Below are 26,003 nucleotides of genomic sequence, written 5' to 3' on the forward strand. Positions count from 1 at the left end.
GTTGATCGATCCCTTCACTCGGAGTTGGGCCACGACACCACACACTTACATTAGTGATGATTCTGTGTAGGGAGTTGACCAGGACAAAGTGAAAGGAGGGAGGGGAGGATGACGCCAGGCAGACCTATAGTGAGAGAGAGAAATAAATAGAGGGAGACGTTGAACAGAGATCAAACACAGTCCTTACTTCAACACACCAGTATGTGCTTAACATCAGTTCATGATAAATGGTTATCAACATTTCTATGGAATACTACAGTCAAGAGGTCCACAGGAGTCCCAGACCTTAAAGTGCTGGTTGTTGTGGGGATTGATGCGGAAACAGGAGACGAAGCAGTCGATCATGAGGTCCACATCTGCGTTCTGGCTTCCCGCCCCTCTGGAGAAAGGCTTGGCTGGGTTGAAGAGCAGGGCCTGACAGGAGAAGGGAGAGACAATGTAGATAGCATCAGCTGTGACTGGTTATTGCTGGTGACTAAACCTGTATACTACGATAATAATGCTGTCCCATAACAGTGATCATCAGAGGACCATCAGTGGCTGGTGCTCACCTTGAGGTCCACCACGACGGACTGCACCAGGAGGAAGATGACAGAGTGGTCCTCCCAGTTGATGTAGGTGGAGGCCTTGCAGAGTTTGACACAGGCGATGGCAGCACTCTCAGTCAGCTGTTTACTGCCCCCGTGGCCGGCCAGGGCCTTCCTCAGGTTCTCCAGGAACAGTTTCTGTGAGGCAGACAGAAGAGTAGTGTACGAGAGGAGAGTAAGACATAGCTAATTAAAACACTGGTGTGTGTGTGTTTTGTATCGGACCTTGTTGACCTTGGTGTCCTCCACGGTCTCTCTGGAGAGGTCCTGTGTGATGTCGGGACAGAGAATGAGGAGGATGATCTGCAGTGGCCACACGGCTGCCTTCCTCTTGGCACTCTCAGCAAAACTGTCCACCAGGTCAAACAGCTTCTCTGCACAGTCTGGGAGAGACCCGGACAGGGAACAACACGGTCAATGTCACACAGTCTGGGAGAGACCCGGCCAAGCAACAACACAGTCAATGTCACACAGTCTGGGAGAGACCCGGCCAAGCAACAACACAGTCAATGTCAAACAGTCTCGGAAAGACCTGGCCAAGTAACAACACAGTCAATTTCACACAGTCTGGGAGAGACCCGGCCAAGCAACAACATAGTCAATGACACACAGTCTGAGAGAGACCCGGCCAAGCAACAACAATCTATAACACAGGATTCATCTCTGATTGTAACATTAGATCTCTAACAGCATCCTCACCGGCCATGTCTGTCTGTGGCCTCTGGTACAGCATGGTGAACTCATCAGGGTAGTTCTCCACCCAGTTCCAGAAGGCCTGAGGGAGAGAAGAGGGTTACATCAACTGCCTGGAAAGCACTGTCCCTATCCTCAACTCACAGAGAAAACTATCAACGCACCAACTTGCAAGGATGTTTCCCTATCCTCAGCCAACTAAACTATTCAGATACTAATGTCACGCTCTGATGACGAGAGATAAAAAACTGTTTAAATGTACAACTTCATAAAACAGTTGATGTGTTTACACGCCCTCTCAGTGGAGCCACACTCCAGCTCCATGACTGGGGCTTCTGGCGAGCCAGAGACAGTTTGTGTAAACACTAGCGTCCTGACTGCACTGAAGTGTATCCAGATGCCTGAGCAGCTCCATGTAAACTCAGACTACACTAGAGCAGGAGGAGCATGGATACAGGAGGAGAGACACCACTAGGTAGAGACAGCGAGTCTATAGACAGACACTGCAGAGGGCGACACAGAGAGAAATTCACCTTCTCTAAACTGTTGATGACACTTAGCTGGGCAGGCTTCTTGAGGGCTTTGAATTTAAACACCGTCTCTGCAGAAGATAGGGAGTCAACACCGAGCATCAATAACAGAGAACAACTCAAAAGAAAATGTGACATCTGTTGTCCTAAATAAAGCAACGTGACTGATAAGAATAGGCGTATACCTTGGAGCAGTTTCTTAAGCTTGGCACAGTCCACATTGATGTACTGGATGAGCTCAATGTCATGGACATCCACTGTGTCCTCCGAACACACGGTGAGCTCCTGCAACCTGAGGGGAAACGCAGCAGAGATGGATATTTATTAAAGACGATCCTTGTCATCTCATCAAATATTCACATTCAATAGAATCACAGCATTACAAATCTGTAGATGAGTAGCATCATACACACTGTACACTAACCATCATACATACACACTAGCGTAAGGGGAAAACCAAACCCAATGGGAAATGTAATAATAAATGAGGTGGTTCGGTGAGTAAGACTACGAGAGCCTCCAAGAACAAGGTTAAGTAGCAAATTAAGGGTCATAAAGAGCTTTGCCTTCACGTAGCACTAATGACATCAAATAGTTTGGATGACTGGGCAATGCTTTTCAAGGTAAAAGCTCTGAAGAGCAAAAGGTGACACTGGAGAGTGGTTGAGGTCAACACACTCTCCCTGTCCTAACATCGCATAGCAAAACCTCATGTTTTAATAACCAGCTATTTCATCAGTCTGGGGCCTGTGAGTCATGGACCAATCAGACCACAGCACAGCTTGGTTAACAAGTGCCGACTCACAGACATGATAGATACACGAGTGGAGCAGCACTATTCTATAGTACACCAGTACAACGAGAAGGGAGACAAAAGCTGTGCTTTCTAAGCTTCTACAAATAATTCATAAACCCTAGTGGTTAATGGTTACACCAGATGTTATCTCCCCACACGCCTTGTTCAGGCCCAGGTCCTTATGGGACACGGTGCTCACAGTGGAACATTGCTCCATCAGACCCGGACAAAGACCCTCTTTATGAAGGCTGCTGACAGAGACTAGACTCCCTTTATTCATCCTCCCTCCCTTTCTCTCCATCTTAGGTGGGTGATAGAGCTATCGACTCTCTTCCCCCTCACTCTCATTGAAGCCCAAAGGCCTGAACTGGTGTACAGTGCATTTGGAAACTATTCAGGCCCCTTGACTTTTACCACATTTTGTTACGTTACAGCCTTAAACATTTATAAAATTTAAAATGTTCCTCAATCTACATATAATACCCCATAATGACAAAGCAAAAACAGGGGTTTTAGAAATTTTAACAAATGTACTAAAAAAATATATATACATTTTTTTTCTTCTTTAATACAGATTGAGGAACATTTTTAATTTTATAAATGTTTAAGGCTGTAACGTAACAAAATGTGGTAAAAGTCAAGGGGTCTGAATAGTTTCCAAATGCACTGTACACCAGTTCAGGCCTTTGGGCTTCAATGAGAGTGAGGGGGAAGAGAGTTGATAGCTCTATAACATAACAAAACATAACATAACATAACATAACATAAGTATTAAGACCCTTTGCTTTGAGACTCGAAATTGAGCTCAGGTGCATCGTTTCCATTGATCATCCTTGATGTTTCTACAACTTGATTGGAGTCCACCTGTGGTAAATTTGATTGATTGGACAAGATTCAGACAGGCTCACACCTGTCTATATAAAAATGTCCCACAGTTGACAGTGCATGTCAGAGCAAAACCCAAGCCATGAGGTCGAAGGAATTGTCCGTAGAGCTCCGAGACAGGATTGTGTTGAGGCACAGATCTGGGGAAGGGTACCAAAACATTTCTGCAGCATTGAAGATCCCAAGAACATAGTGGCCTCCATCATTGTTAAAATGAAAGAAGTTTGGAACCACCAAGACTTTTCCTAGAGCTGGCCGCCTGGCCAAACTGAGCAATCGGCACGGAGAAGGGTCTTTGCCAGGGAGGTGACCAAGAACTCTGACAGAGCTCCAGAGTTCCTCTGTGGAGATGGGAGAACTTTCTAGAAGGAAAAGTTCAGTACTGCAGTACTCCACCAAACCAGACGGAAGCCTCAGTAAAAGGCACAACAGCCTGTTTGGAGTTTTACAAAAGGCATCTAAAGGACTCTCAGACCATGAGAAACAAGATTCTCTGGTTTGATGAAACCAATATTAAACTCCTCGGCCTGAATGCCAAGCGTCACATCTGGAGGAAAGCTGGCACCATCCCTACAATGAAACATGGTGGCAGCATCATGCTGTGGGGATGTTTCTCAGCGACAGGGACTGAGAGACTAGTCAGGATTGAGGGAAAGAAGAACAGACCAAAGTACAGAGAGATCCTTGATGAAAACCGACTCCAGGGGCCTCCCGGGTGGCGCAGTGGTTAAGGGCGCTGAACTGCAGCGCTAGCTGTGCCACCAGAGACTCTGGGTTCGTGCCCAGGCTCTGTCGCAACCGGCCGCGACCGCGAGGTCCGTGGGGCGACGCACAATTGGCCTAGCGTCGTCCGGGTTAGGGAGGGTTTGGCTGGTAGGGATATCCTTGTCTCACCCACCGTGTACCAGCAATTCTTGTGGCGGGCCGGGCACAGTGCACGGTGTTTCCTCCGACACATTGGTGTGGCTGGCTTCCGGGTTGGATGCGCGCTGTGTTAAGAAGCAGTGCGGCTTGGTTGGGTTGTGTTTCGGGGGACGCATGGCTTTCGACCTTCGTCTCTCCCGAGTCCGTACGGGAGTTGTAGCGATGAGACAAGATAGTAACTACTAACAATTGGATACCACGAAATTGGGGAGAAAAAGGGGGGTAAAATTCAAAAAAAGAAAAGGGGAAAAAAAAAGAAACCCTACTCCAGAGCACTCAGGACCGAAGGTTCACCTTCCATCAGGACATCGACCCTAAGCACACAGCCAAGACAACACAGAAGTGGCTTCGGGAACAAGTCTCTGAATGTCCTTGAGTGGTCAAGCCAGGACTTGAACCTGATCGAACATCTCTGGAGAGACCTGAAAATAGCTGTGCAGCAACACTCTCCATCCTACCTGGCAGAGCTTGAGAGGGTCTGCAGAGAAGAATGAAAAAATACAGGTGTGCCAAGCTTATAGTGAGGAGTGAGGCTGTAATCACTGCCAAAGGTTCTTCAACAAAGTACAGGGTCTGAATACTTATGTTAATGTGATACTTCTATATATTTTTTTATAAATGTTCCAAAATGTCTAAAAACCTGTCTTTGCTTTGTCAGGATGGGATATTGTGTGAAGACTGATAAGGGGAAAAAAACTATTTCATCAATTTTAGAATAAGGCTGTAACAAAATGTGGGAAAAGTCAACGGGTCTGAATACTTTCCGAATGCACTGTACGTACATTTAGTAACCTATCCTCTATGTGCAGCCTGATGCCTTTCATCTTGGCCTGTTCCTAGTTAGAGCAGGTTGGGCTGACAGGAGAGTTGTGATGTGTTTATGGTTAATGTCACCTGGTGGAGATGCGGCTGAACACAGCGTTGAAGTTGTTGCAGCTGAGGGAGAATAGGACCCCGGAGGCGGAGTTACGGAGCTCGGCGGCGTGCTGGTGGCCCTCGCGGTAGGTGTGGATGAAGTGACAGATTTCTGGCAGCAGCTGCTTCACCAGCATGGTCTCGTCCAGACGCATGCAGTCCTTCGGTTGCTGAGGGATGGAGGGAAGGGAGAAGAGGAGGAAAGGAGGAAGGAAAGGTTAGAGGTCAAAAAGAAGAAAACCTTTAAATCGATGTCCGCACTGCCCTCTTAACCCAGAGGAGAGAAACCACTGATAGCTGAGGATGAGGATCAAAGCCATCCCACACAGAGAATGGTCAGTCAGGCTCCAGTGACAAGGCTGGCATCCCTGAACAACTACACCATGGACAGTGCGGAGCACCACAAAAGCAGAGAGAGCTCTGCATAAAAATGAAGTCACACATTCAGTGTTCTCTAAGCGCCTACTTTTTCTACTTCATTTCATTTAAAAGGTTCAATTCCCTCGTCAGAAAAGTCTGTATAGCCTTCCCCCGCTAGAATGAACGATATACAGTACATATTCTAGTAATCTATTGATAGAACAGGCGCCTGTCAGTCACAAAGTGAGCGATGACAAGGTAACTGCTGGTTTGTCAGTCTGCCGTCTGTCCTGCCTCTCGGTATCCGTGTTATTTATGTTTGCTGTGGTTGGCTGCAGTCAAAATTTATTTTCACGGAGCAGGGAGAGCATGGCGCTTCATCGTCCCCTGTGAGTGAATTTACAAGTCCCATGTAAGTGGTAACAATTAGTTGAAATCCACTTAATTAATGTTTAGCGCAAATTATTTTAATTTATTTAGCGTGTTTCATATAGCCAGCCAAGGAGTCAGGGCGCAAAGGCTATTTACTGTGCTTTGATTGACGACCGAACAGCAAGTGTTTAACAGCAGACTAATTTATTTTCCTAAGATTTGAAGTCCATGTCGACACTTGCCAGTGACCGCTAAAGTGACTTGTCAGTGTAGCTTAGTGATGAGTTGTTCACAAGTGACAGCCATTTTTGAACGGATCTTTTAGGTGAATGTCGGAACTGAGTCGGAGAGAGAGCTGTTCATTTGGCTCCCTAATTTACATAGTGGTAGGCTACTACTACTTTTTGGCGATTATCTGCAGATAAATCATGAAAACATTTAATTAAGATGTTGAATCCTCACTGCAGGAACAATAAGTAGCAGAGAGAGAGCCTAATTTTGGTCCAAAATACTGCTGATGCTTTCTGTGTAACCAAGCACATGTTTAACCTGCTTCATTCTTCAAGCATACCTGTAGGTCTATAATGGGCCCCTGACTTCGTATAAAATGGGGGTGCACAATCTGTGGGTCATCCCCCTGAAAATGTTGTTTCTCAACAAGGAATCCATGTTTACTTTACAGAACACAACCTTTTGTCTTAGGTTTTTGCCACAATAAATTCAAAGAGTAGACTACACTAGTTTTTCTGATGAATCTACTGCCTTCCCTCAAAGTCCACCCGCAGTGATTGATTGACAGGTCTGACCCCCTACCAACTCTGTGACTCACAAGCAACCTGCTCCCTCCTCTGACAATCCCACCCACAGTGATTGACAGGCCAAACTGTTAAAGGGATAGTTCACCCAAATTAGGGTCCACAGTCAGAGCCAATAAAATACATCATTTGAAGAACAAACATTGTGGCAATTCATATCTTGCAGTAAAACTAGCAGAAAATGTTAAATAAAAGGTTATCTTACTTAGAAAATAGTCCTGAACATATTAGGGTCGGGACGATACCAGTATCACAATAGTATAATGGCAAGGAAACAAAACAAGAAGCAGATTTAACTTCATTAGGAGAATAGCCCCAATGTTGGAAACAAAATCATTATGTTGTCATCCAGAGTGACATTTACTTATTTTCCAAACAAGCAAGGTGTTGTATAAAATAAGTATTTGGTTGCCTAGGCAGCGCCCTTCTCCCTGCTAAGCAGCACATGCAGTCAGGAGTGGAGGAGTGTACAAAATGTGCTTTAAAAAAATACAAATAAATGTTTTGCTATTCAAAAAATTAGAACGACGACCGCCATCACATGACCAATAACACTCATGACCGTCACAGCCCTGTGTGGAAATAAACTATTTACAAAGGTGAAATAGTCAGCAAAAAGCATTCAGATTTCAAGAACAAGGAGGACTTGAAGAACCCACTAACAGCTGTCCTCCATCCGCCAGCTCCCAGTGATAATATATATTTTTTTTTTAAAGTCCGGAAACTTGGAGGCTGCGAATGTGAAGTCAAGATGAGGAAGCACCTGGAAAAGCAATCTTCAGAAGTGGGCAGTAAGCACATCTTTACTGAGGAGAGGATGGAGAGGAACCAGGGGAATACTGGCTACTAACAGAGTTCACTGAGCCTGAGAGAGAGACAGTACTCAAACACACAGTTCATTTGTGTGGGGAGGGGAAAGGGCCCAGATCCAGGGCAAAGGCCACTGTCCCAACTGAAACAAAACATCTAAACCACAGACAGCCCACCACATCCTATTGTGTTATGCTGATATCCAATGGAAATCTCCTGATAAAAAAAGTGTCTTAGGACTGCATGAGAAAATGAAACCAATCAGGAAGAAGGATGAAGGGAGAGCGAGAGTCTGAGAAATAAAAGCGACATGTATCCATAATTTAAAAAAAAAAAATATATATATATATATATATATATATATATATATAAGGGGAAGGTTTAAGAGAAAAAATAAAACAGGGTATAAAATGTAGATAGCCTTAAGGTTCCTCACCCCAGCAAGGCACTTCTCCAGTGTGTCAAGGATGATGAGCTGAGAGAGATACAGGTTCTTTTCCGCAGCCTCCCCAAATATTCGCTAGGGGAGAGAGAGGAGACGGAGACATGGTTGAGACATCTGCAACACTGTACATGTCTCTATAGGCTACAACTGGTGTTGCTTGCACGCACACACACTTACCATGTTGTTCACATTCTTCAGTATGTTTGTGAGGCCACTGATCACCAGTGAGAACTTATACTTGGAGATGTTGATGAGACATTCCTTGTTGTGCTCCGTGCTGACTTTGGTGTGAGTGTTCTGTTGGCCCACTTTAACTGGAAGCTGCAAAGGGGAGGGGGTGGGGGAGTTAGGCTTATACAGTGTGTAAATCCTTGATGTTGGTGCATTCATCGAAGTTGGTAACTTCTCTGTGTCCAACACACATAACCCTAACCACAATGTCAAGAGCATGGAGTACAGGAATAGCCAAGTGTTGTGTATATCATTTCCTGTCAATAAGTTCATCAGAGAGCGCGGTTACATGCACACAACAATACGATTATTGCAGATAGATTAATATAATAGTTTGTTTAAAACGTTTACATGCCTTGCAAAAATAACAATTTTTCCTAATAATCCTGTTTACTTGAACATCTGAAACCAGGCTACCTGATGGGACTTAAATAAATGCCAAAAACCGTCAATCAAAATAAACATTCTACAACAGCGACCATGTTATTTTTGCAAAGCCTATTTGATTCTGAGATCGGACATATTAAGTGTGTATGTGAAAACTATTTCCAAGATGCATATTTTCAGTTTTTCCGAACTCACTTCACCTGCGCATACGCCTCGATCACACCAACAGCGTCATTGTATACACCAGAAGCACATTCATTCCCAATGAAGCGTTGCATTGCATTGCAGAGGCAGTGCGTTCTGTGTATATACATGTTGGATTTATCAATCAGTTTAATATCGAATGAATCAGTGTACATGTAAACGTACTCAATATGTTTTCAAGGAGGCCTGTCCAGGTCTGGGGGGGTGAACTGTACAGTAGGCCTAACTAGTGCATAGGCCTAACTAGTGCATAGGCCTAACTAGTGCATCACTATAGAACGAGCTAACGGGGGAAAAATTGTCTAGGTAGCAAAACTGATTTTTCTTCTTATGTACTACAAAAGTTAAAAAGCATTGGATTGGTGTAAACATAAGCGAAAGATTCCTTCCATCATATTTTTTTGTGCCAGCATCGGCGCAATTCCTTTTAAACCTAAGTCTCTTGAGATTGACGTTATAATTCTAATTAAACCTATGACCTGACACGTCAGACTTTTAGTGCCCGACTTCCACATCCGGCTTCCTTACATACGGGATCGTCTGAGACCAGCCACCCGGACAGCTGATGAAACTGAGGAGTATTTCTGTCTGTAATAAAGCCCTTTTGCGGGGAAAAACTCATTCTGAGTGGGTAGGCCTGGCTCCCAAGTAGGTGGGCCTTTGGCCTCCCAGGCCCACCCATGGCTGCGCTTCTCTGCCCAGTCATGTGAAATACATAGATTAGGGCCTAATGAATTAATTTCAATTGACTGATTTCCTTATACGAACTATAACTCAGTAAAATCATTGAAATTGTTGCATTTATATTTTTGTTCTGTATAGTAAAACAATAATTGTTCTTATGCAATGGATAGACTGTGTCCTTAGGTTGTCATAAGAAATACTATGTATATTATGTAACACTAGATACAGAACTTCTGACTTTATCATTGGCTATTAAGGAACTCCCCTTTTCTCATGCATTCAGCCACCCCCCTTCCCCCTCACAGCCAGTAGGCTACTCTATTCATACTGTTGGAACGAAAGGCTCATCTGTAGGTGAATGAGGGAAATATATTTTCTAAGGAACAATCTGCTAAGAGATCATTCATATGTTTAAAGGCAAGCCCATCATCCTTTCTTAAATATTAACATTGAATTATTTCCTGGGAGAAAAGAGGCAAGGAGGGACATCAGAAAAAAAGGTTACACAACAGCGTAGAATACCAGCACATATGGCCACAAGAAGAGACTAGAGGTCGACTGATTATCGGAAAACAATCGGAAATAGGTATTTTTGGGAGCCGATTTTTTTATTTTTATGTATACCTTTATTTAACTAGGCAAGTCAGTTAAGAACACATTCTTATTTTCAATGACGGCCTAGGAACGGTGGGTTAACTGCCTCGTTCAGGGGAAGAACGACAGTTTTTCACCTTGTCAGCTCAGGGGATCCAATCTTGCAACCTTACAGTTAACTTGTCCAACGCAATAATGACCTGCCTCCCTCTCGTTGCACTCCACAAGGAGACTGCCTGTTACGCGAATGCAGTAAGCCAAGGTAAGTTGCTAGCTAGCATTAATGTTACAAAAAACAATCACTAGTTAACTACACATGGTTGATGATATTACTAGATATTATCTATTGTGTCCTGCGTTGCATATAATCTGACTGAGCATACAAGCATCTAAGTATCTGACTGAGCGATGGTAGGCAGAAGCAGGCGCGTAAAAATTCATTCAAACAGAACTTCTTCGTTGTGCGTCAAGCATTGCGCTCTTTATAACTCCCTAGATGAGGCTGGTGTAAGTGAAGTGAAATGGCTAGCTAGTTAGCGCGCGCTAATAGTGTTTCAAACGTCACTCGCTCTGAGCCTTCTAGTAGTTGACCCCTTGCTCTGCATGGGTAACGCTGCTTTGATGGTGGCTGTTGTCGTTGTGTTGCTGGTTCGAGCCCAGGGAGGAGCGAGGAGAGGGACGGAAGCTATACTGTTACCCTGGCAATACTAAAGTGCCTATAAGAACATCTAATAGTCAAAGGTTAATGAAATACAAATGGTATAGAGGGAAATAGTCCTATAATTCCTATAATAACTACAAGCTAAAACGTCTTACCTGGGAATATTGAAGACTCATGTTAAAAGGAACCACCAGCTTTCATATAATCTCATGTTCTGAGCAAGGAACTGAAACGTTAGCTTTCTTACATAGCACATATTGCACTTTTACTTTCTTCAACACTTTGTTTTTGCATTATTTACACCAAATTGAACATGTTTCATTATTTACTTAAGGCTAAATTGATTTTATTGATTTATTTTAACTTAATATAATACGTGTTCATTCAGAATTGTTGTAATTGTCATTATTACAAATAAATATTTTTAAAAAAATTGTCCGATGAATCGTTATCGGCTTTTTTGGTCCTCGAATAATCGGTATTGAAAAATCATAATCGGTCGACCTCTAGAAGAGACATCACAAATAAACAAAAAACTAAGCTCCTAGCCCCCCATGCATGCTTTCTGTCCCCAACACTAAAACTACACCTTCAATAATATAAAAACGAAATAAAAAAATATATAAATTAAACTTAAAATATATAAAAAATGTAATGTAAAACAATATATATAAAAACACAAAGCTATAATAACCTTGAGTAGAAGAGGCTAAAGGGATAGGGAGGAGTGTAGAGTACTGGGGAAGCCTGGAAAGTGGCTGGGTGGCCCCTCCCAGAGTATATCGTACCACACACACAGGGGGTGGATGGGCTGAGCTCACAGACACCCGCTACGGGCCATGCTCCATGCTCCGCTCTGTAGGAACAAAGAGGCCTTTGGCGCTGCGCCGCTCCCATTTGGGCCACAGCTGCACACCTGCGGCAGTCTGCTGCTCACCCACATACAAACACGCGCGCGCACCCAGATACAAACACGCGCGCGCACCCACAAACACACAATTCACAAGTAAGACTACTAATGAAAACAAACACTTAGTCTGCAAAGTGCAAAGGAAGTCAAACTTGACACAGTTTTGTACTATGACTTCTTATAAGTATGCTAAACATATAAAGGTATGGAGATTGAGGAGGACACACCAATCCCAACCATCCGACAGGTCCAGAGGAGATTCCTCACCTATAGCAGGACCTAATACCATGTCCTCCAGCAAAGGCCAGAGGTCACCATAACAGACCCGAGAGGGGCTGCTCCTCTCCTGGCTCAGAGACATGTGCATGAAATGAGAGTCCCGAGACTTAAGCATCTTCCCTGAAAACACAGAGTATGGCTTGTTGACATCTATATTCAGGCCAGGCCAACAGACACAGGGCCACTTTGTTTCACTGGCACAGTCAAATTCCTCTAAGGTCAATCCCTTTCCTAATGAGTGCTTTGGCACCAGCCAACCGGGCACTGAACACAAAGAGGGGACGAGAGGCAGAGTACACTTCCCTAGTCGACATAACGCCAGAAGATACACAAACGCGATTTAAGAACATAGAAACACTACTTAGGCGAGCACAGAAACACCATTAGGAGATATTTATGAGCTTCCATCTAAGATGCCATCTAAAAAAAGACATGGCTCTTCACTTGGCTGAGCTTCTCTTTCCAGGTCAGGGCTTGTAAAGCAGCATCAGGGATCAACATCAGATTTCCAATGAAAAGGTCAGAAAGACTTCATGCTCTTTCCTTAGGAGCTTTGGTGTTACAAGCTCAAGCACAATACATGCAAGCACTAGTATAAGACAGTATTATTAGATAATACATTATAGTGCATCATTTTGGAGCTAGCAACACAAGCATTTCGCTACACCTGCAATAACATCTGCCGAATATGTGTATGCGACTAATAACATTTTACAAATATGTTGTTTACACATCAGGGGGAAAGAATCTGCTTTGACTGGAATCCCCGACACACACTACATTATTCTTGAATTTCGCACGAGGAAAGAAGCCTACCTAACATTGGATTTACAAAAGTGAGGGTTGGATTATTTATATGTTAATAACATCCAATTGTATTTGCTTTACTTTTAATTAACTAGGCAAGTCAGTTAAGAACAAATTCTTATTTTCAACGACGGCCTAGGAACAGTGGGTTAACTGCCTTGTTCAGGGGCAGAATGACAGATTTTTACCTTGTCAGCTCGGGGATTAGATCTTGCAACCTTTCGGTTACTACTCCAACGCTCTAACCGCTAGGCTACCTGCTGCCCCAATGCTCTGCTCTGGCCTTAACGGGTCAAGATCAAAAGGAAATGTGATACAGCATAACCTATAACGTCACAGTCGAGGGTTGAGCTGCTAATCTCAAAGCTGATTCTGACAGAAAGCCGTCTCAATCCAACCAGAAGCCAACATACAAAATCCTCTTTAATGATTACAAAGTGGTATCAATAGGCTTAACAGCAAATTAGGCCTGATCTCCATTAAACCTTCATCAAAGTGCAATGAGCCACACCCAGCCACCTGGCCTTCCAAGCACAACTACCATACCTCGTTCAAAGGCACTTAAATCTTATGTCTTGCCCATTTACCCTCTGTATAGCGCACATACACAATCCACGTCTCAAGGCATAAAAATCCTTCTTTAACCTGTCTCCTCCCCATCTACACTGATTGAAGAACAGTGAGCTAATGGAGGGGGGGACACAACTTCAACAGGATATCTGCTACAAGGGACAGGTAGGCCTATCGGCTTGATCTTCGGTGGAATAGTCCTCAGACTATCCCAACCCTGGAAGACGGAGATTACTGGAAGATGGAGATTACTGGGGACATTGGATTAGTTTGGACTATGCAACCACAGACCCTGTCAAAACTATGAATAGCGGATCTCAGAAACCAAGTGTTGTGATACTGTCTCAATAACAGACATCCGGCCTGTTGCATACTGTCTAACCTCATGTCATGCACTGTAGGAATGTCACTGATGTGTTTACCAACAGCTTAGATAGAACTGTTAAAATTAACCATTCATCCGATTAGCCTGCCCTGCATGGAGGTTTGAAGTAACCACATCCCCAAAACAAACCAACTTGGACACAGTAGCCTAAACATCCACAATTACTAATCTCGCTCATATCCACTGAGATTTTATACTAAAGAAATAGTTGATAGTAATTGAATGTGTAAACAAATTAGAAGTGTGTTCCAATATGGTCACACAAGCCACTTTCCTCTTGCAACAATGAACAAGCACAAAAATGAATGCTCCCAGGGCTGAGATTTCCGGTTCGCTAATCCGCTAATTTGTCATTTGATAAGGTTCATTAGCCTATATTTATTTTTACATTTGAAATATGGAATTTCCCATCCCACAGGTTCATTATGTAGGCATAACATATACACTGAGTTCACTAAACATTAGGATTACTTTCCTAATATTGAGTTGCATCCCTTTTTGCCATCAGAACAGCCTCAACTTGTAGGGACATAGACTCTACAAGGTGTCAAAAGCATTCCATAGGGATGCTGGCCCATGTTGACTCCAATTCTTCTCAAACAATTGAGAGTGAAAAACCCAGCAGCATTGCAGTTCTTGTCACACTCAAACTGGTGCGCCTGGCACCTACTACCATACCTCGTTCAAAGGCACTTAAATCTTATGTCTTGCCCATTTACCCTCTGTATAGCGCACATACACAATCCATGTCTCAAGGCATAAAAATCCTTCTTTAACCTGTCTCCTCCCCATCTACACTGATTGAAGGTGACATCATTAAGGGATCATAGCTTTCACCTGGTCAGTCTGTCATGGAAAGAGAAGGTGTTCCTAATGTTTTGTACACTCCGTGTATACTGCAATATACTACAAACGCCACTGATCAGAATTACACAGACTAGCTCGGCCTATACATTACAATGTAAACACGTGTAAGGATGATACAATGAAATCACTGCTTTGCATACAAGCCTAATACTGTACAACCACAGCTCATACTGCATCATATAGGATAGCTATGATGTACGAGAAGGAAAATTAAGATATTGGTGAGATTTTGTGAGGGGAGCAAAGTAGATCAATAAATTCATTCAGAAAAAAAGCTTCGATACCCATCATCACCAATGTTTCCCAATGCAATGGATGAGACCTGCTTGTCAGTCTGCATAGAAAAGTCCACAGTCCACACACACACTGTTGGCTAAACAAACTGGACGCAGCTAAAATAACACAGGATATGACTAGCTAGCAGCTACTGTAATAGCCAACAGGCTATAAACAAACTATTTGTAGTATAGACAAACAATTTGATTTGTAGTCCAAGATGAGTTACTAGGTAGGTAAATGGAAATTGAATTTGCACATGAATTACTGGACACTAGACAAATTGGATATCAACGAAGCTCGCAGTGGCTAGCTAGCTATCTATAGTTAGCACAGTGTTACTGGCAGAAGCTGAATGTATTGCTAACCAAGCTAACAACTCGCTGCTTAAGTCTACATCTAGCTAGTTCTTCCTTTTTAACAGCGAAATGCGTACTCTGTCGACTCCTTTGTTTATATAGAGAGTACATCCTCGTGGTATTATCCTTATGGATTTTAAATGGTATCTCAAATGTTTGGGACAAATTTGCCATGTGCTATTTCGCCCTCTGTCGCTGTCACTTGCTCCCGAGTCCTGTGTGTGATGATGCGGCTCTGCAGGAGCGGTGTGTTGAGCGAGCGAGCTAGATCCGCACAAAACACACCAGTCATGACAGTGCAGCTTTCTTCAAATGATCCCGTCGCCAAAGCCACGACCTCCATGATGTTACAGGGACAAGGCAGGGGCACAATGTCTGATTCTTACCTGCTCGTCGAATCTACTAATTACGGCCTGAACCCATTCCACGGGTTTATGCGCCGCCATGGCCGGCCGGGTGCGAGCCGCGATGGGCCACCTGAATTATCCGTATAAATAATGATTCCTCTCCTATTTGCAACCAGTTAATGCTCAAAATCCGATGTTGATGGGGTTATTTGTCTTTATTTTAGCAGACACACCACCATGTCGCCATGACAGTACCGGAAGTTTGAATCCTCCTTCTCAATGAAATGAAGCAGGCACTGATGCTGCTTTGAGAAACAGCTAACATTACTGCGCGTGCGTTGCAAGAATCTTTGCGGCGACTAGTATGAATGTAAAAACGGGGGATTGGACCAATGCCGTGTGTTTTCATCAATGACAGGCTTTAGATAACAAACCGATGATGTCACACTGCCTTGTGATTTTAGATACGGAAGAAACAGAACCATAAACATTTTGCAGTTACATTATAAGAAAATGCATGGTAACAGTACACCAGATAGCCATTCGATCTGTGTACATCATCAATATGTACAATATAATACTCCAGTCCGTAATATGTGCTGGTATTCTACGCTGTTGTGTAACCTTTTTTTCCTGTTATGTCCCTCCTTGCCTCTTTTCTCCCAGGAAATAATTAATTGTTAATATTTAAGAAAGGATGATGGGCTTGCCTTTAAACCTATGAATGATCTTTTGGCAGATTGTTCCTTAGAAAATATATTTCCCTCATTCACCTACAGATGAGCCTTTCGTTCCTACAGTATGAATAGAGTAGCCTACTGGCTGCTATTTGTGAATGTGTCTGTGGAGTGAGGAGTGGGGGGCTGAATGCGTGAGAAAAGGGGAGGGAGTTCCTTAATAGCTAATGATATTTTTTTTAAATAATGTTTTATCTATATTTATCTAGGCAAGTCAGTTAACGTCCACGGAACGGTTGAGCTAACGTAGGCTAATGCGATTTGCATGAGGTTGTAAGTAACAAGAACATTTCCCAGGACATAGACATATCTGATATTGGGAGAAAGATTAACATGAATTTAAGCTAACTGCACTGGCCAATTTACAGTAGCTATTACAGCTATTGTTTGAGGAGTGTGCACAATTCTGAACATGAAAAGTTACAAACAAACAAACAAATTAGGCACATTTGGGCAGTCTTGATACAAAATTTTGAAGAGAAATTAAATGGTTCATTGGATCAGTCTAAAACTTTGCACGTACACTGCTGCCATCTAGTGGCCAAAATCTAAATTACACCTGGCTGGAATAATACATTATGGCCTTTCTCTTGCATTTTAAAGATGATGGTACAAAAAAAATACAAAAGAACAGTTGGTTATTTCTTTGTATTATCTTTTACCAGATCTCTTGTGTTATTTTATCCTACCATTCTTTCATATTTCCACAAACTTCAAAGTATTTCCTTTCAAATGGTACCAAGAATATGCATATCCTTGCTTCAGGGCCTGAGCTACAGGCAGTTAGATTTGGGTATGTAATTTTAGGGGAAAATTGGGGAAAAAAGGGTGAATCCTTAAGAGGCTAACCACTTGACTACGTGCCGCCCCAATTGGTAAAGTCGGATGTTCTGTATCTAGTGTTACATAATATACATAGTGTTTCTTATGACAACCTTATGACACAGTCTATCCATTGCATAAAAACAATTATTGTTTACCTATACAGAACAAAAATATAAATGCAACATGCAACAATTTCAATGATTTTACTGAGTTACAGTTCCTATAAGTAAATCAGTCAATTGAAATGAATTCATTAGGCCCTAATCTATGGATTTCACATGACTGGGCAGAGAAGCGCAGCCATGGTTGGGCCTGGGAGGCCAAAGGCCCACCTACTTGGGAGCCAGGCCTACCCACTCAGAATAAGTTTTTCCCCCCAAAAAAAGGAGACAGAAATACTCCTCAGTTTCATCAGCTGTCCGGGTGGCTGGTCTCAGACGATCCCGCATGTAAAGAAGTTGGATGTGGAAGTCCTGGGCTGGTGTGGATACATGTGCTTGTAATGTACTGCCAAATTCTCTAAAATGACTTTGGAGGTGGCTTATGGTAAAGAAATTAACATACAATTTTCTGGCAACAGCTCTGTTGGACACTCCTGCAGTCAGCATGCCAATTGCACACTCCCTCAAAACTTGAGGCATCTGTGGAATTGTGTTGTGTGACAAAACGGAACATTTTAAAGTGGCCTTTTATTGTCTCCAGTACAAAGTGCAGCTGTGTAATGATAATGCTGTTTAATCATCTTGATACGCAACACCTGTCAGGTGGATGGATTATCTTGACAAAAGAGAAATTCTCACTAAAAATGTAAGAGAAATAATTGTTTTTGTACATATGGAAAATGTATGGGGTATGGAAAATGTATGGGATATTTTATTTCAGCTCATAAAACAGGGACCAACACTTTACATGTTGCATTTATCAAAGCCAAAGCTAAATTTGCTTTGTAGTAAGTAGTTAGCTAAAATGCTAAAGTTGTCAGTGATGAAATTCAAACACGAAACTTTTGGGTTGCTAGTAGGTAACCTTCTATCAATCTTATGTAACCACACCGAACATAACATACCCATTTGAGTGTCCCGGATTTACGTTTACCATGTTACTAGTCTATAAAATCAGAAGTGTGTTCAGTTCGCTTGATCGTTTGCTAGGTTGCAGAACGGTTTGTACTGAATGTACGTTCTTGAACAGACTTTGAGGTGCATCTGCTCCCGTTTGGTGGGTGTGGCTTGAAACAATGAGTGATGCATTTAAAGGGAAGTGACCGTGCTGACAGCGTTCCCGAACCTCCCTGGTTTTCAACTGGTAGTTCAGTACAGTACCGTTACCGTTCAAATGAACATTCCAGAACATTAAAAACGTACTGAAAGTAGGCCACCCGACATTGCGCAAAATAGTACGCAGCATCATCTGGATATGTATGCAACAAAAGTTAAACATTCACCTTCTGCTGCCATTTCTGTCAAGACGTCTACGCATACAGTTTGACGCATACGTCAACGTATGCACCACACCGAACGCACTGCAACTGCTTCTGCAGCGCAATGCTGCAAGGAAAACGCAGGGTTTCATTGGAAATGAATGTAATACCGTGTACCAAAATGCAATGAGCTGTCAGTGTGTTCGAAGAGCTCAACGCCACAAGAGGAGACTCAGTCAACAGCGTCAATTCCCATACACTGCAGCTTATGCCAATTTAAATTGTCATGAGAATCCATATAAACAGTTGTATTTGTTATGTTCGCTATGCAACCCTTGTATATTTGACTACTTGAGCAACGTCAGCATATTTCCAGGCACTATAGTTTAATTTAGACTAAACAGTATCCTCAAACCAGAATGACTGGGTTAATCACCTCTTTAGGGCATCACTATGGTGCCACCGATAGAAGGCAGGTTAAGAACATTCATAATAACCACCTGACGCGACCGAGTGACAGAGGTGCAACCTATTGACCCTTTTCCAGTACACGACACACTGACATCAGGCAGAGATATGCGTGACTCTTGGCAGCAGTAAGAAAGCCATCGCAATCTGCGCCCATTCAACATAGCCTAGATTTACATTTTTATTATTTCTAAACAAAATACGTTTTTGGGGTTCTCATACACTTACAATTATGTTTTGATTCTTGCATGAACAGTCTCTAACGCTCCAATCACACCTACAGCGTCATTGCATTTTGGTACACCAGAAGTACATTCATTTCCAATGAAACGGCTGCATTTGACTCGCAGCACTGCGTTGCACAGGCAGTTGCAGTGCGTTCGGTGTGGTGCATAATGTATGCATCAAACTGTATGCATAGACCTCTTGACAGAAATGTTAGCAAAAGGTGAATGTTGAACTTTTGTTGCAGACATATCCAGATGATGCAGCGTACCATTTTGCACAATGACGCTGTTGGTGTGATCGAAGCATAAGATTATATTTGGTTGTGATCCTTGTAAATAAACTATTTTGGAGGCAGCAGTTGTTAGCTAGAATGCTAACGCTCATTGAAATTGGCTATGGCAAAAGCTAGCCAAAGAGACATTTTTTAAAAGTAAAATGCAACTGATTTGCGATGATGAGACAAATATTATATTAAGCAGGACATTCATACGAGCCTTAAAATCCAATTATAATCCAAAAGAAGTGTGAAATGTACTCATAAGCAACATGAAAATAGAGCTTTTTTTGCTGCCGTTCTATAATGATGAGTGAGAACGTTACAGACACACAAATATCCTACTGCTGCAAAAATGCTAACCTCCACTGTTATTGTAATGGTGAGAGGTTAGCATGTCTTGGGGGTATGATATTCGTGCGTCTGTAACTTTCTCACTCAACATTATTCACGATTCATTCAGGACTATCTGTAACCATGGTAGCATCCACATGAATGTAAAGTGTTTAGAAACATATTCTAATCTTATTTACAATAAAAGTGACTCCAAAAGGACACAATACATTATTTATCATTCATTTCTATTGGGAACAAAATAATCTGAAACACAAGCAAAACAAACAGCAAACGCAACCAAACAAGTTTGTAGAGTCACAAGCTTGATGTAATCATTGCGTGCTAGGAATATGGGACCAAATACTGATTTTTTTTACTACTTTTAATACATATAAGTGAATTTGTCCCAATACTTTTAGTCCCCTAAAATTGGGAACAATGTACAAAAAGTGTTGTAATTTCTAAACAGTTCACCCGCTATAGAGGAAAATACCCTCAAATTAAAGTTGACAGACTGCACTTTGACCTCATAGTCATTGTTTCATTTAAAATCCAAAGTGCTGGAGTACAGAGCCAAAACAACAACAAAAATTGTCACTGTCCCATTACTTTTGGAGCTCACTGTATCTACTGCTGTACATACCATTCTTAATATCATGTAAATTCAATTCTGTTAAAGTGCTATTTGGGTTGTTAATTAGATTTGTTCTAAATTTCTTTATTTATTTGTATTATTTGTGTACTTGATTGACATTCTACTGCATTGTTAGGAGCCAGTAACATAAGCATTTCGCTGCATCCGCCCTAACATCTACTAAACTGTGTATGCGACCAATAAACTTTGATTTGACATACTTTGTCATCCAAATTTGTTGACATGTAATGTTACCATGCTTTGACCCTGTGTGAAGGGGCTCTTTTTGAATAAGATGCCATTTTGGTCTCCTCAGAAAGCATGTCAAATCACATGCTGCAAAATGAACTCATTTCACTAATCTAAAGAATGTTGCATAGGCATCTGTTTTAGTGAAAGAAAGGCCAACTTGTGCAGCACTGGTCTAAATAATTTTGGTACAACCAGGCAGTCATGGGCAGCTCCAGGGAGGGGCAAGACAGTGCTGAAGCCCTGTAAAGAATAGGCCTAGCACCCCCATGAAAGAATGTATTTATACATGCACAAATGCACCCCATAGATTGAAATCACCCCTACGCAACCACTGAGCTACCTCTTAAATATCGCATTGAAAAATGACTGGTGGCAGTAAGGATGTAGGGCTGCCCGGAGGCCTACAGATGAAAAGGATGGCTAAAAGGTACTTTGTGAGAGAAAAATACACTGCTAAAAAAGTAAAGGGAACACTTAAACAACACAATGTAACTCCAAGTCAATCACACTTCTGTGAAATCAAACTGTCCACTTAGGAAGCAACACTGATTGACAATACATTTCACATGCTGTTGTGCAAATGGAATAGACAACAGGTGGAAATTATAGGCAATTAGCAAGACACTCCCAATAAAGGAGTGGTTCTGCAGGTGAGGACCACAGACCACTTCTCAGTTCCTATGCTTCCTGGCTGATGTTTTGGTCACTTTTGAATGCTGGCGGTGCTTTCACTCTAGTGGTAGCATGAGACGGAGTCTACAACCCACACAAGTGGCTCAGGTAGTGCAGCTCATCCAGGATGGAAAAATCAATGCGAGCTGTGGCAAGAAGGTTTGCTGTGTCTGTCAGCGTAGTGTCCAGAGCATGGAGGTGCTACCAGGAGACGGGCCAGTACATCAGGAGACGTGGAGGAGGCCGTAGGAGGGCAACAACCCAGCAGCAGGACCGCTACCTCCGCCTTTGTGCAAGGAGGAGCACTGCCAGAGTCCTGCAAAATGACCTCCAGCAGGCCACAAATGTGCATGTGTCTGCTCAAACGGTCAGAAACAGATTCCATGAGGGTGGTATGAGGGCCCGACGTCCACAGGTGGGGGTTGTGCTTTACAGCCCAACACCGTGCAGGACGTTTGGCATTTGCCAGAGAACACCAAGATTGGCAAATTCACCACTGGCGCCCTGTGCTCTTCACAGATGAAAGCAGGTTCACACTGAGCATGTGACAGACGTGACAGAGTCTGGAGACGCCGTGGAGAACGTTCTGCTGCCTGCAACATCCTCCAGCATGACCGGTTTGGCGGTGGGTCAGTCATGGTGTGGTGTGGCATTTCTTTGGGGGGCCGCACAGCCCTCCATGTGCTCGCCAGAGGTAGCCTGACTGCCATTAGGTACCGAGATGAGATCCTCAGACCCCTTGTGAGATCATATGCTGGTGCGGTTGGCCCTGGGTTCCTCCTAATGCAAAACAATGCTAGACCTCATGTGGCTGGAGTGTGTCAGCAGTTCCTGCAAGAGGAAGGCATTGATGCTATGGACTGGCCCGCCCGTTCCCCAGACCTGAATCCAATTGAGCACATCTGGGACATCATGTCTCGCTCCATCCACCAACAGACCACAGACTGTCCAGGAGTTGGCGGATGCTTGAGTCCAGGTCTGGGAGGAGATCCCTCAGGAGACCATCCGCCACCTCATCAGGAGCATGCCCAGGCGTTGTAGGGAGGTCATACAGGCACGTGGATGCCGCACACACTACTGAGCCTCATTTTGACTTGTTTTAAGGACATTACATCAAAGTTGGATCAGCCTGTAGTGTGGTTTTCCACTTTAATTTTGAGTGTGACTCCAAATCCAGACCTCCATGGGTTGATAAATTTGATTTCCATTGATAATTTTTGTGTGATTTTGTTGTCAGCACATTCAACTATGTAAAGAAAAAAGTATTTAATAAAAATATTTCATTCAGATCTAGGATGTGTTATTTTAGTGTTCCCTTTATTTATTTGAGCAGTGTACATATACTACCGGTCAAAAGATTTAGAACACATACTCATTCCATGATTTGTCTTTATTTTTACTATTTTCAACATTGTAGAATAATAGTGAAAACATCAAAACTATGAAATAACACATATGGAATCATGTAGTAAACAAAGTGTTAAACAAATCAAAATATATTTTATATTTGAGATTGTTCAAATAGCCACCCTTTGCCTTTATGACAGCTTTGCACACTCTAGGCATTCTCTCAACCAGCTTCATGAGGTAGTCACCTGGAATGCATTTCAATTAACAGGCGTGCCTTCTTAAAAGTTAATTTGTGTAGCCAATCAGTTGTGTTGTGATAAGGTAGACAGCCCAATTTGGTAAAATACCAAATAAGCAAAGAGAAATGACAGTCCATCATTACTTTGAGCCATGAAGGTCAGTCAATACGGAACATTTCATGAACTTTGAAAGTTTCTTCAAGTGCAGTCACAAAAACCATCAAGCGCTATGATGAAACTGGCTCTTATGAGGACTGCCACAGGAATGGGAGACCCAGAGTTACCTCTGCTGCAGAGGATATTTTCATTAGAGTTACCAGCTTCAGAAATTGCAGCCCAAATAAAAGCTTCACAGTGTTCAAATGTATTTTATTTCACCTTTATTTTACTAGGTAGGCTAGTTGAGAACAAGTTCTCATTTACAATTGCGACCTGGCCAAGATAAAGCATAGCAGTGTGAACAGACAGCAACACAGAGTTGCACATGAAGTAAAAAATAAACAAGTCAATAACACAGGATATTTTTTTTTTTAAACAATTTAGCAGATTAACACTGGAGTGATAAATGATCAGATGGCCATGTGCAGGTAGAGATACTGATGTGCAAAAGAGCAGAAAAGTAAATAAATAAAAATAGTATGGGGATGAGGTAGGTAAATTGGGTGGGCTATTTATCGATGGACTATGTACAGCTGCAGCGATCGGTTAGCTGCTCAGATAGCAGATGTCCTCAGTCCTCAGCAGTCCAATCCCTGTACCTTTGGCAGAATATCAGTCTGTCCCTGATGTTTTTCCTGGAGATAAGTGGCCTCTTTGCTGCCCTTCTTGACACCAGGCCATCCTCCAAAAGTCTTTGCCTCACTGTGCGTGCAGATGCACTCACACCTGCCTGCTGCCATTCCTGAGCAAGCTCTGTACTGGTGGTGCCCCGATCCCGCAGCTGAATCAACTTTAGGAGACGGTCCTGGCGCTTGCTGGACTTTCTTGGGCGCCCTGAAGCCTTCTTCACAACAATTGAACCGCTCTCCTTGAAGTTCTAGATGATCCGATAAATGGTTGATTTAGGTGCAATCTTACTGGCAGCAATATCCTTGCCTGTGAAGCCCTTTTTGTGCAAAGCAATGATGACGGCACGTGTTTCCTTGCAGGTAACCATGACTGACAGAGGAAGAACAAGGATTCCAAGCACCACCCTCCTTTTGAAGCTTCCAGTCTGTTTTTTGAACTCAAACAGCATGAGAGCGGGATCTCCAGCCATGTCCTCGTCAACACTCAGACCTGTGTTAACGAAAGAATCACTGACATGTCAGCTGGTCCTTTTGTGGCAGGGCTGAAATGCAGTGGATATGTTTTTGGGGGATTCAGATCATTTGCATGGTCAAGAGGGACTTTGCAATTAATTGCAATTCATCTGATCACTCTTCATAACATTCTGGAGTATATGCAAATTGCCATCATACAAACTGAGACAGCAGACTTTGCGAAAATTAATTTGTGTCATTCTCAAAACTTTTGGCCACGACTGTATTCTGGATAGGACAGGTACTTTTGTAGTACCTTACCCTAGAAGTGAGGACGGAGATAATAGTAACATAATATTCAGTGCGGTGTAATTTGACTATAATGAAGTCTGTTTCTTGTGAGGTTATCTTTCATCAGTTAAAGAGCGCTCTGAAAGCCTATCTACATATGAAGAGGTCCCCATGAAGAGCAGTGGTTCTCAGTCCTTGTCCTGGGGACTCAAAGGGGTGAAGGTTGTTGTTGTCTCAGCACTGCACAGCTGACTCAAATGATCAACTCATCATCAAGCTTCGAGTGGTATTTATGTATTCATTTGTGGTGCTATCCTTGATATGATCCTGTTATTGTCACATGCACATATGTGTGCCCATGCATCTATCAATCCAATGTTTTTATGCTTTAGTAATCCACAATGACCTGGTGATGTAAAAGTCAAATAATTACATTATCTTCCATATTCCTAGATACCTTGTAACTGGAGATTCCTTCAAAACGATTGCCTACAGTTAACGTGTAGGGCACTGCAAGGTTGAGTGACCAGGGCCATCTGGGACTGCCTCCTGGAGGAATTCAGTTGTGTGAAGGCTACCTGTGTCCTGCATAACTTCTTGAGGATGGACACGAGAATGAGATCTGCAGCTCGCCGCCATGTGCCAGAGAAGTCTGCTGCTCTGCAGGATGTTTCAAGAATGAGGTCCAACAATGCAGCAAGAGGCAATCTGTGTACAGGAGATTTCACCTCCTACTTCTTTGAAGAGGGTTCTGTTCCCTGGCAACACCATAGACTACACTATGCACAACCAAAGGCTCTTTTAAGAGCCATTCATATTGCAATAAGAGTATTCTTCCATTTACTTATGTCAACTGCAGTTATTCAGTTCCCAGTTTCTCTCCCTTTGATTTCTTCTTCTCAGGTGAGGATGCTGTGATGTCTGTACAAAAACAAAATAATGAGACACCCTGTAACCCACACCCATTTATCAATCTGATTGGATTGTGTTATGCAGTAACAGGCTCAGGTGTATAACTGTGGCTCCTTCCACCTTCAAAGAATAGGCAAGAGGGCCAACCATGGAGAATAGTAAAACACTAAATAATTTCTATAACTATACTATATTGTTTGTCCTCGTGTGTCCGTTTGTTTTGCAGCATAAAGTACTCTGCAGCCAGCGTGGTGTGGACACCAGGTGAGACCACACACAGATTCCTGTTGAACACTGTCTCTTTAACTACCTTATTTTATCAATAACAGTCTCTGTCCTTCATCCCTCTCTCCTCTTCTTCCTAAATCCTCAAGGTTATATCAGCTGTATTGGTGAACCCCTTCCGCAACTGAACTGGCTACATAGAGGGC

The 26,003-nt window shown here is 42.8% G+C and overlaps 1 protein-coding gene across 3 annotated transcripts in view; it reads right to left on the reverse strand.

The window, feature by feature from the left end:
• The window catches only part of LOC139418444 (neurofibromin), a 79,711-nt gene extending 63,740 nt beyond the window's left edge, over positions 1-15,971 (reverse strand). For all 3 annotated transcript variants that reach the window (XM_071167870.1, XM_071167869.1, XM_071167868.1), the window contains exons 1-11: positions 15,733-15,971; positions 8,310-8,453; positions 8,124-8,207; positions 5,310-5,500; positions 1,996-2,102; positions 1,814-1,881; positions 1,287-1,362; positions 813-970; positions 552-725; positions 286-414; positions 50-124 (exon numbers count right to left, since the gene is read on the reverse strand). In XM_071167870.1, coding sequence (XP_071023971.1) covers positions 50-124; positions 286-414; positions 552-725; positions 813-970; positions 1,287-1,362; positions 1,814-1,881; positions 1,996-2,102; positions 5,310-5,500; positions 8,124-8,207; positions 8,310-8,453; positions 15,733-15,792 — 1,266 coding nt within the window. In that variant the 5' untranslated portion in view covers positions 15,793-15,971. The remainder of the gene's footprint in view (positions 1-49; positions 125-285; positions 415-551; positions 726-812; positions 971-1,286; positions 1,363-1,813; positions 1,882-1,995; positions 2,103-5,309; positions 5,501-8,123; positions 8,208-8,309; positions 8,454-15,732) is intronic.
• Positions 15,972-26,003: the final 10,032 nt, after the last annotated feature.

This window comes from Oncorhynchus clarkii, chromosome 10 (genome assembly GCF_045791955.1).
Source record: "Oncorhynchus clarkii lewisi isolate Uvic-CL-2024 chromosome 10, UVic_Ocla_1.0, whole genome shotgun sequence".
NCBI lineage: Eukaryota > Metazoa > Chordata > Actinopteri > Salmoniformes > Salmonidae > Oncorhynchus > Oncorhynchus clarkii.